Source organism: Argopecten irradians, chromosome 11, assembly GCF_041381155.1.
Source record: "Argopecten irradians isolate NY chromosome 11, Ai_NY, whole genome shotgun sequence".
In the NCBI taxonomy this organism is placed as follows: domain Eukaryota; kingdom Metazoa; phylum Mollusca; class Bivalvia; order Pectinida; family Pectinidae; genus Argopecten; species Argopecten irradians.
Genome location: NC_091144.1, coordinates 31,713,352 through 31,724,708, shown reverse-complemented (window position 1 = coordinate 31,724,708; position 11,357 = coordinate 31,713,352). Strand labels below are relative to the sequence as shown.

Sequence of the window (11,357 nt, the reverse complement as noted above, 5' to 3'; positions counted from 1 at the left end):
TTTTTTGGCAAACGTCTTGTTGATCAGCAGTAAATCAACGTCTTTAGAATGCTTTAAAATGGCAGTAAAAATGTTTTCCTGTGGTGTAAGTAAAAACAGTTTTATCAGATTATTCAATTATATAGATACATAGATTTATAATAGGGTATTTTGAAGACATGTTGGCTACTTATCAGGTCAAAATTAGCATTGTTGATTCTGTGATTAAATGGAATAAGCCTGAGAATGTACACACTTGACCGATGTAAACAAAAACACGTGGTCGACTCGGCCCTGTGCAAAAGTGTTAAATTGGTAACATAGATCAAAGCAATGGAATTTATTTAATTTTCATGAGAGGAATTCCCATCATCATTTTTTTGTCCGTGTTTAAGTTACAATTTAAATGTTTTAAGGACAATGCATAATCAAGCAAAAAAAAAGAAGAGGGGGGGGGGGGTACTGTAAATGTAAATTAGAGAGAATTTTGAAGAAAAAAACAGTGGAATTAATATAATTTTAGTAGGCAAAGCCTATCTGAGAGCGCAGCAGTTAATCTGTTCTTTTTTTCCAAATTGCTACCTAATAGAAATTTATAATGGTTATGAATGCAGTTTAGATGCCAGGTACCCATCATGTGATTCAATTTTATGGATGTTATGTGTCTTGTTCTTACCTGGCATACTATCAAGTCAGTCTGACATCGTAATAAAGCATGGATTTCCTACTATTTGTATTCAAGACACATTTGTTCATTTTCATACTAGTCGGTTGAAATTTAATATCCAGGTGCTTCCAGTGATTATTTAGTCTACTTTTGAATTGGCTGATGGTTTCACTGTCCACCACATCCTCTGATAAGTTATTCCATTCATTGATCACTCTTATCTTGAAGGAGTTTGCTCTTATAAGTTTAGTCTGGTTTGGGATTTCTTAATTTCATATTTTAATTTTCTTATTGCTTATTGCGTGCATTGACTTAATAATTACTGCACTGCTAGAAACCATTTTTACATCAGAATCATAGCTTTGAGTTGCTGAATTACTAGCTAAGTGAGCTTATAACAAGAAAAACACTATTTAGCATAGAATAATTCTGCTTTCACTTTATGCAAAAATATGTGACTACAGCTACAAAATATATCTCGATGTCATTCTCCGTTGCCAGGTGGAAAAATAAGAAGCAAATGCCTATGGTCACTTAAAACGGCTTTTAAGTTAGATTCAGAACCAAAGGTAAATGTTAACTGAGATTAAGAATTTTGCAAGAGTGTAATCTGTCTTGCGCAACGCTGGATCTAGTTATGATTTCTGTTTCCTGTTTACCAGAAAGTTTTCCAATCCTACATATATGGATGATTTACATAGATTAATGTTACTGAGACATCTCTATCACAAGAGTTTGATACAAAGCCCGGTTCCAGCTGCGCCCTAGGTCTCTATTATTCTAATAATGAATACTGGGTATGTATTTTTTTCAGTGATATACATGTACAAGGTTAATAAAAAAAAAAAGAAAAGAAAATGGAAGAAAACTTTCCAAGGGGAGGTAATACCAAAAGGAGGAAGAAGGACTCCGCACCAATAGAAGATGAGGACCTCTTCCATGTAAGTAAAGACTGCAATAGTGAAAACAGATATGTGTGTAGGGCTAAATACTGTTAGAAAATCAACTTCAAATTTCATATTCCTTATTGTCTATGAATACTTTTTTTAAATTTTTTTTTTTATTTTATCAATTAACGAGTAACGAGGTCTACTTTCTTTGAAAGAAAGGGAACTTTATTGATAATCAAGGATCAGTACACTATTTAAGTAAGATTTATTTTAAGCTCTATTGAAAAGATGTCTTCAATACTTGCCAACGTCTATTCATTATGTAATCTGGTAACAACTTTGATTTTATTTATGACTTTTAAAGATTTACTATTAAATGAAGATTTGAATCACCAAATTGAAATTAATAGCTACAAATAATTCGTTGAATTTTAGTCTTGTATCTTAATTATTGAAGCCATATTTAAGTGAAAATTATTCATTTACTTTAATATTTAGATAAATTTGTCCTTCAATTTATTTCTATGATATGATGAATTTGTGTTCAGATTTGTTTTACTTTACAGAAGTTTACATTTTGGTTTACTTTTAGTCTGAAGAACCTGAAGTACCTAAAAAGAAAAGAAAGAAAGAATTTGTAAAGGAAAAAGTTGCTAAAAAAGTGAAAGTGACCTCTAAGAATAATTCTTCAGAGAAAATTGTTGAGAGAACATGTGCCTTGAAGAAAAACGTAAGTGTGTGCACTTTTGCACAGTAGTTTGAAATCTTAAGCTTGGCAACATATGAAATAATACCAACTTCAAGATTTGATTGATATCATGATGCCACAATCATGGCATATTTTATAAATTTGAAATTTAAATTCAAATTGTACTGTTTAATAGTTTAAAAACATGCAAGGAATATGATTTTCTGCTTAATTACCTGATCTGAATATTTGGACCTTCTTGAATTCAGCATTTATTGATTATTCATGTACTTTATAATTAATATTTGGCTTGGTAGTTAATTCACTCAGGCTTCAGAGCCTTTTGTTGAAAGCTGATGTAACCTTATTGAATCATCATATTATATAACTGTTGATTGTGTAATGCTTACTCTCAAGTTTGTTCCACTATTTAATATTGAGTTAATCTTATGTTTGTAGATGGTGAGTGATGCCATGCTGTTAACAGGCAGTATTACGAGAGTAGAAGACTACGCCTTGTGTGTAGGACTTCCGAACGGACTATCTGGCTCTGTACAAATCACCAACATCTCAGATGCTTACACTCAGCTTCTCCAAAGGCTGACAGAGGCTGCCTCCAGTGATTCTGCTAATGCACTGGTAACTTTCTGAGACTTTAATCAAAATGTGTTACAGTCGTATTTGCAGTTATGCTTCAGCCATATTTCATTTATTTATGCTACAATCCATGCTGTGGTCACAAACTGAATTTATGGGTATAACTCATCAAGATGTAATTCTAATGAATTAAGGTATGGGTAAGATTTGTTGATGAACAAATATCTGAAATATTTAGTATGCTGTACTATAGAAAGTCATGAAGTTATATTAATGTTCTTACCAATATTAGCTGTTTTCTAATTTAGTCTTCATAAACTTGAAATACATTGACTACTTACATGGTTTCCTTTTAGACCATAATAGCAATCTCTTTTATCTACTCAATCAAATGAATCAATATCTTCTTATTGGATAAAAATTGCCTGTTTCCTAGACTCTAGGATGTAACTTGCAAAATTATGGTCAACTATTTGTATAGGATATAAGATGTGATGGTCATCTTTCTTTTCTTTTAGGATGTGCCAAGCCTTCATGAAATGTTCCGTGTTGGTCAGTTACTGCCATGTAAGGTCATGGATTCATCCACGTCAAAGAAAAAACATAACTTCAAACTGACCATTAATCCAAGGGAGATAAATGAGGGCATGGTAGCCAGTCACATCACCAAGGACATGGTAAGCGTAAACATCTGTCAGCCTAATGAGATGTTTTAATGCTCAGTCAGATATCATAAGGTTTTGTAAACATAATCTCAAACATCAAAGACTGAGAATCATAACTATTATAAGCCTTCAAGTAAGACTTAAGGTTTTATTTAGAAAACAGTAATTATCAAGATTTGTCTGCAAACAACCAGACAATCTCAAGAAATTAAGTACTGTAGATCTGTAGGTAAAGTTTTTAAAATGGCAAATTTTCTCACTAATAGTAATGGACTTCACTTTTTGCAAAGAAAAATCTTAATGTTTTATAATGTTTTTCCTTCTTTTGCTTTATTATTGCTAAGAGTGGTATGCACTGTCAACATAATTAATGATATCAACACTTGAGTCTTCATAGGTCATCAGGAAGAAGTTACTGTTTTATTTGGAATAGCTATTTAGGGAGATTTATCTGGTTCAGGTACTACATGGATGTATCCAGAGTGTGGAGGATCATGGTTACGTGGTGGATGTTGGTATCAGTGGAACAAGAGCCTTTCTTAACAACACAGATGCTGAACAGTACAACAATGGTAAAACAATAAACAATCATTGGTAGATATTGGACAGAAACGCTTTCTTTGATTTTCCCTAATTTATTATTTAGCTGTCATGCTAACTTTATGTAATCAAAATTGTATCAAAGAAGTTCATAAGAAGATACCTTTTCACCAGAGAATTAAATCTCATATTAGTTATGTAAAAGCTACGTATCCTTTACAACCGTAGCAACATAGCAAAGAATTATGAGATACATGTATATTCCATTTTGTTCTTGGTTTGGTTTCTTTGATGTAATGCCCTATCAACATCTAAGGTCATTTAAGGACATGTAGAAGAAAGTCAGAGTGCCTGGGAAAAAAAACTGACCAACAGTCGGTGTCTGCCTTATGTGGAATCTGAACTTGCAACCCAGAGTTGGAGGGCATGATGTAATATTGTCAAGACATCTTAACCACTCAACCCCTTTCATTTTGTTTTTTAGTATTTTCAGGGTGTAGTAGACTGGATGTTGAAAGCCTAAAATACTAATCTGTGTCTGAAAATTTGCTTTCATAATGATTTTTGACGTTCCCAGGAGAATCCCTCCATGTTGGAGAAGCCGTCTGCTGTTTAGTAACAACTGATGGTGACGGGTCAGATGTTGGAAGGGGAAGTCTACGGGTGATCAAGGTTTCCATTGATCCCAAAAAAGTGGCTAAAGCTCAGGTAAGTTCAGTTTTAGCTGATAGGTCTCTTAAAATAGACAACAAAAAGGTAGCTGAATATTGCATCATTTACAGGTGGGAAAAGCATCCACCATTATAGATAGGCATATAAAAAGACCACAAATGGTGGTGGCTAACTGTCAGAAGGATTAAATATTAGTTGAAAGATCTCTATGAATCATCCTAGATACTCCAGGGGTTACTATTACTTTTGTTATGTCCACCCCTGAACCATATCCAGGGCTTTTTTCAATTTTCCCCATGGCAAAACTTCTAAATTTTTCCCAATTCAAGCCTTAAATTTCTCCAAATCAAAATTTCTTGAAAACTATCCAAAATATTGCATGAACTTAGTTGGTTAAGACTTTAAATATTTGTGAATTGGCTTCAGAAAAGTACATAAACAACATTGGAAATAAAAAATCTTATTTTTTATGCTTTATTTCATATTTCATAATTTTCCCCAAATCCTGGTTTTGTCGCACATTTTCCCAAATTCAAAGCCATAGGCCCAATTCCCAAAGCAGTGAGGAAAACCCCTGTTATCATAAACTGTATGACAGTAAAATTGAAGGCAAAATTACAGGCTTAGAATGACTTATTTTGAAGATAACAAAGAAGAGACACCCAGTTTCAAAGATAATACAGTGTGATGTTAATCAATCTAGCGATTTCTTTTGGTGTACATCAAAGAGCCAAAGTACCCTATCTCATCTTAGACACAAGTTGTTGCACATTCAGTTTGGCTATGACATGGCGCAGGGATGGGCATAATGATACTGATAGTAACCCCTGGATATTGAGGGTACTATTATTAGACCACAGAAAAAACATTAAAATGGCCATCAAAAGTCAAATGTATCATGATTGTGAAGACTCCAACTGACTGTGGTATGTGTTGTTAAGAGGCGACTTTTGTTACAGCTTGGGAACTCTGTGAGATTGCCGTTAACATGTATGATACCAGGAATGAAGGTCAAGGCCAAAATCATAAGGGTAAGAAGTGTGAGGTTCAGATATTCCATCTTTGCATATTACAGAGTTACCTCCCTTGTCAGTAGGTATCTCATTGGGACGTCATTATTTTTCTCTGAAAAGTTTGACGTTATTCTCACAAACACATGACATCATAATAAATACCAACCTGCAAGGGCAGATAACTTTGTAATATGCAAATACAGAATATAATGTATGCAAAGAATATAACATACTCCATCTTTATTAAAGTTAATTATTGTGCCTCTGACAATGAAACAAAGAAGTAGGATAAAACATATTAAGATTACACTTACAGTGAATTCATGGTTAAAGTTGTATGGTCTATAACTTTTGCTCTTTTTGTCATAGTGAAAACTGTTTAAGTGTTATACATATTTTTCTCCGTCTGTCCGAGGTTTAAACTTTCTAATTTTACCACTTTTTATAAAGTTGCAGCACTGGAAGTATCTTTAATTATAAAAGTAAAAAATCTTTTTAACGTGTACACGTGACAAATAGGCTCGAAAGATGCCGAATCATTCAGAACTCTTACGAACATCGTCGCGACAATCTCGAAGTAAAACGAGAGTTGTGAAACCAAGAGAAAATATCAACAATTTTTCATAAACAAAATAAGTGGTCGACCTCATCAGACTCTATCTACAAAGAAAATAATGCTCGCACATTACAATATTTGATACACACAACATTTTACGGTAATGTGTAAATTGGATGTTTCAAATACTCAATCTGTGGACATATACTAGCATGATTTGCTCATATAGGCCAGAAGGAAAACGTAAACAAACACATGTGTGCTTACGCTAGTTACCTGGCTGACCACGTGCAGGTCGAGTGGAACGTCAGTCACGTGATATGATTAGGAATCCGACAAAACCCGAAGTCACTGAACATGGCGGTGATTGAAGGCGCTTTATTCAAAATCAGGAATATATGATTCCTAGATTTCGGCTCTCTTATAGGCCGACATATGCTTTTGGGAAGCTAAATCATCAAGTGTCAATGTTTAAATGTCAAATGTTTAAGTTACATATCGTTACAGTGAAATTAGCAGCAATACAACTTTAAAACGTAGTAATTTTCATTCCCTATCAAGGTTCTTATCAGATATCTGTTATATGTGTGTAAATGACTTTGTTTATAACATAGAGATTTTGTTGGCCCCAAGAGGTTCGTTATAACCATATTTTACTGTAAACGTATGTTAATCTTTGTTAGTGGGTATGCTGGTATAAAACCAAGTTATTCCTTAAAAAACCTGCAAACAAAGGCAATTTTTGGCTAAATTTGATTTAGGTTTGAATTCAGGTAATAGTTACCACTTTATTACAGTGTCTCACTATCTTTGTTACAAATTTGTTCATGAGAAGGCGTTAACATCAAAATTATCTATAACATTATCCAATAGTATTAAAATTAGAATACTGGAATATCTTAATATTTTTGTAATGGTGAAGTGTTGGACGAAATATATTCAATTTATGTACTTTTGTGTTGAATTGAAGGTAGATGAAAACAGACTGCTGGTAAAGTTTCTACAGTTTCGTGGACACATTCATGGTTCACATCTACCCAAACCAGCCATGACTTACAAAGGTCGGCCTGAGGTATGTAGGATCAAAACAAAGTTAAAAGATTCGAGGAAAATCAGACAGAATTAAAAACTTGTTTAAGATAACACATAATAGGAAATCTCCCGGGAACACCAACCAATCTCGTTAGTAGATAATTGAGAAGTGAAAACTTTGGCTACTCAGCATGAGGCTTGCTGTGCGATGACCAGTCAAACCTTTGATAAGGGTTGAGATTTTATATATAATTTCTTCAATTTACCGAAACATAATTATTTTTATCCCATGTATGAAAGAAAAGGATGATATTTCATTTATTTTGAACAAAAACATTTTTCTGTACAATGATGGAATCAAAATGCAGAAAACTTATTCATCCGTTTTCAGATTGACGCTGTTGTTTTGTATGTTAATGGGAGCACAAAGATTGTCTCCCTTTCTGCTCTCCCCCACTTAGTGGGCTACTCTGGTGTTGCCTCAGAGAGTCAGTTTGGCTCCCTCCAGCGAGGGGATATCCTTGAAGAGGCTAAAGTGAGGAAGGTCGACAGTCATGTTGGAGTATACTTTTCTCTAGAGAAGGGCATGAAAGCTTTCTGTGATGTAAGTTATGAATGTTGTTTCTTAAAAAATTCATGGAATAAGTAAATTAAACTGTATTCAGTGGTTATACTTTGTCATAAGTAAAACGTTTTCAAACTATTTTTAAATAATATTTTAGCTGATTTTCAGAGAACAATCAGTACTTGAGAGTATGTATTATGTAATTTCTTTTTGTTTTCCTTTAATTATTTAGATCCCTAATCTCCGTGACAGTTTGATTGAAAATGTCAAAGACAACTTCAAGGTTGATGATATACACAGGTAATAACCATTTTATGTATTTGATGGAAATCAAGTTCATTTTATAATCCAGATAACTTGTTTTCTGGATAAATTCTTGGTCTTCAAGGCCAAAAGTCAGTGAATTATCAGACAAGAAACATTGCGGTTTTATAAACATTGTAGGTGTTTGTAAAACCAATCATGTTTATCATTGTAGTTGTTTGTAAAACCAATCATGATTATCATTGTAGGTGATTATAAAACCAATTATGGTTATCATTGTAGTTGTTTGTAAAACCAATCATGATTATCATTGTTGGTGATTAGAAAACCAATCATGGTTATCATTGTAGGTGTTTGTAAAACCAATCATGATTATCATTGCAGATGATTATAAAACCAATCATGATTATAATTATAGATGTTTATAAAACCAATCACGATTATCATTGTAGGTGCCGTATTATGGATTTTAACCCTGTGGATAACTTGGTAATCATCAGTCTGAAGGAGTAAGTAGAACGTTACATTACACAGTGTATAAGGTTATATTCTGTTGTTTCTTTACATCAATTTCAATTTTAAGTTTGATATATATAAATTTCTCTTTTGGGTATGCATGTGTTTTGGGTACGGGGTACTCATGTTGCAATTACTTCTTGGTATTTAAATCTCTTAGATATGATTTACCCATGATTGAAATTCAATCTTTAATTATAAACTACTGAGTATTTTGTGCAATGCGTATTAAGCAAAAATTCAATTTTAAAAATGCATACTACACAATTTGTTGAACCTTTTGAATATTTACCAACTCTAGATGAACTCTTTGTGTATGTAAGCATTTCTAAAATACATGACGACTGTGTAATATCTGTATCCATTTATGTGTAAGTCATTAACCTCTTGCAGGTCCATCCTTACAAATTTTCTACAGTTCCAAGATATAATTCCAGGGACAACTCTGGAGGTAAGTGTGAATTTGGAGTAATGTACGGTAATACAAATTTTAAACAACAAATGTCAGAAGTTTGTTGCTATTGTAATAGATAACTTTGCTAGCTTTTCAATTTACTTGTTAAATTTTTTTTTCATGTAAACTAAATGTTGAAATTTATGTGAGGGGGAAGTTTCCACTAATTACATGAAGGCCTTTTGACTCATGAAAAATAACACTGATGAAAATGTTTACTCTTGCATATTAAGAAATTGAGAAAATATATATTTTTTTTATGTTTTCCAACATAGCTTTTGTGTTCTTTGATAAATAAAATGTATGATCTTATAATATAGATGTGCTAACTTGTAGTGTGACTTTTCATTTATTGCTGATTTTGCCATTGTATAACTGTATCCCTTCTTGCTCCAGTGCACAGTCGATCAGATCCACGAGAAAGGCGTTTCTGTTAAGATTACAAACCATCTGTCGGGCTTCATCCCAAATCTACATCTGGCTGACTTCCCATTAAAATATCCTGGTAAAAAGTTCACACAAGGCATCAAAATAAAATGCAGGGTAAGTTCTATAAAGTTGATGAGTCCTTGGACATAGTCAACTTTGTTAAATAAGGTTCACATGCAAAGATTATTTTAGAATGCAGTAAAAATTAAAAAAAAAACCCGTCTAATTTTGTTTTAATATCTGGTTGGACTGGTTGGATCGTTTGTAAAAGTAATTTTTTCGTGTACTGTATAAATCCTGTAAAAGTAATTATTTCGTGTACTGTATAAATCCTACTGAATCTTCAAATTTTGATACAGGCCTTTTAGGGCTTTGTCAAGGCTCGTTGGAAAACAATATAAAATGTCCAGATTAGTTACGAAACCAATTGCTCGGTCAAACAAGTCAGAACGTAATTATATACGAAATCTAAAATTCTCCTGTGAGTAGTATTACTATAACAGAGATTAAGGACAATAGATTCAGATGAAGAATATTATTTTGATTATTAATATGCAATGCTTTCCTAAGAATAATTTAACTTTCGTTTAGTTTTGGAGTTTCGTTAGGTTACTAGGAACATTGATGACACTGGACCCTGATCCAATAAATTCAACTTTATACAGGTTTTAATGGTGGATGTTAAAAAGAAGCAAGTACTGCTAACCAGGAAGAAATCTCTGGTGAATTCTAAACTTCCCGTTCTGACGAGTTGGAGCCAGCTGGAGCCTAATCTTGTGTTAGATGGTTTTATCTGTAGTGTAACAGACAAGGGGGTGCTGGTCGCATTCTATAACAATTTCAAGGTAGGACCTGCTCACCATATGTATTGTGACACGGTTAAAACACTGTCAAAATAACATCAAAAGTAACAGACAAGGGGGTGCTGGTCGCATTCTATAACAACTTCAAGTTAGAAACTTCTCGACATATACATAGTGACGCGGTTAGATCACTGTCAAAATAACATCAAAAGTAACAGACAAGGGGGTGCTGGTCGCATTCTATAACAACTTCAAGGTAGGGACTTCTCGACATATACATAGTGACGCGGTTAGATCACTGTCAAAATAACATCAAAAGTAACAGACAAGGGGGTGCTGGTCGCATTCTGTAACAGCTTCAAGGTAGGAACTTCTCGACATATACATAGTGACGCGGTTACATCACTGTCAAAATAACGCCAAAAGTAACAGACAAGGGGGTGCTGGTCTCATTCTATAACAACTTCAAGGTAGGGACTTCTCGACATATACATAGTGACGCGGTTAGATCACTGTCAAAATAACATCAAAAGTAACAGACAAGGGGGTGCTGGTCGCATTCTATAACAACTTCAAGGTAGGGACTTCTCGACATATACATAGTGACGCGGTTAGATCACTGTCAAAATAACATCAAAAGTAACAGACAAGGGGGTGCTGGTCGCATTCTATAACAACTTCAAGGTAGGAACTTCTCGACATATACATTGATGAGGTTAAGGACATGAAAAATTAAAGTTAAATAAATGTTCGGATATCAAGATAGTAAAATGATGTGATTTTGGTTCAAATATTCCCACCTTGTGTTGAATGTGACATTTTGACATAATATTTATATGTCTGTGTGCGCTTGCTATGCTATCGCATTGGAGTTTTATATTTGACCTAATTTTGGTCACCAGAGGTCTTCATGTCTGTCATGTTTATAGTGGAACTGAGTGTTTAATTGTATTCCAGCAACATTTTACTCTCTTAAAGCTGTCCTTTTAACTTTCAACAATAAGAAACCATGAATGATGCATAATTG

The 11,357-nt window shown here is 33.6% G+C and overlaps 1 protein-coding gene across 3 annotated transcripts in view; it reads left to right on the top strand.

Moving 5' to 3' along the window:
• Nucleotides 1–13: 13 nt before the first annotated feature.
• The window catches only part of LOC138335313 (protein RRP5 homolog), a 34,888-nt gene continuing 23,544 nt past the window's right edge, over nt 14–11,357 (top strand). For 2 of the 3 annotated variants that reach the window (XM_069284341.1, XM_069284338.1), the window contains exons 1-15: nt 14–85; nt 1,461–1,587; nt 2,129–2,266; nt 2,684–2,863; nt 3,340–3,498; nt 3,947–4,058; nt 4,604–4,734; nt 5,658–5,729; nt 7,238–7,339; nt 7,691–7,903; nt 8,097–8,164; nt 8,581–8,637; nt 9,038–9,095; nt 9,495–9,641; nt 10,193–10,372. In XM_069284341.1, coding sequence (XP_069140442.1) covers nt 1,504–1,587; nt 2,129–2,266; nt 2,684–2,863; nt 3,340–3,498; nt 3,947–4,058; nt 4,604–4,734; nt 5,658–5,729; nt 7,238–7,339; nt 7,691–7,903; nt 8,097–8,164; nt 8,581–8,637; nt 9,038–9,095; nt 9,495–9,641; nt 10,193–10,372 — 1,701 coding nt within the window. In that variant the 5' untranslated portion in view covers nt 14–85; nt 1,461–1,503. Of the gene's footprint in view, nt 86–1,147; nt 1,216–1,460; nt 1,588–2,128; nt 2,267–2,683; nt 2,864–3,339; nt 3,499–3,946; nt 4,059–4,603; nt 4,735–5,657; nt 5,730–7,237; nt 7,340–7,690; nt 7,904–8,096; nt 8,165–8,580; nt 8,638–9,037; nt 9,096–9,494; nt 9,642–10,192; nt 10,373–11,357 lie in introns of all 3 variants that reach the window. The other variant, XM_069284339.1, reaches the window with a different exon arrangement.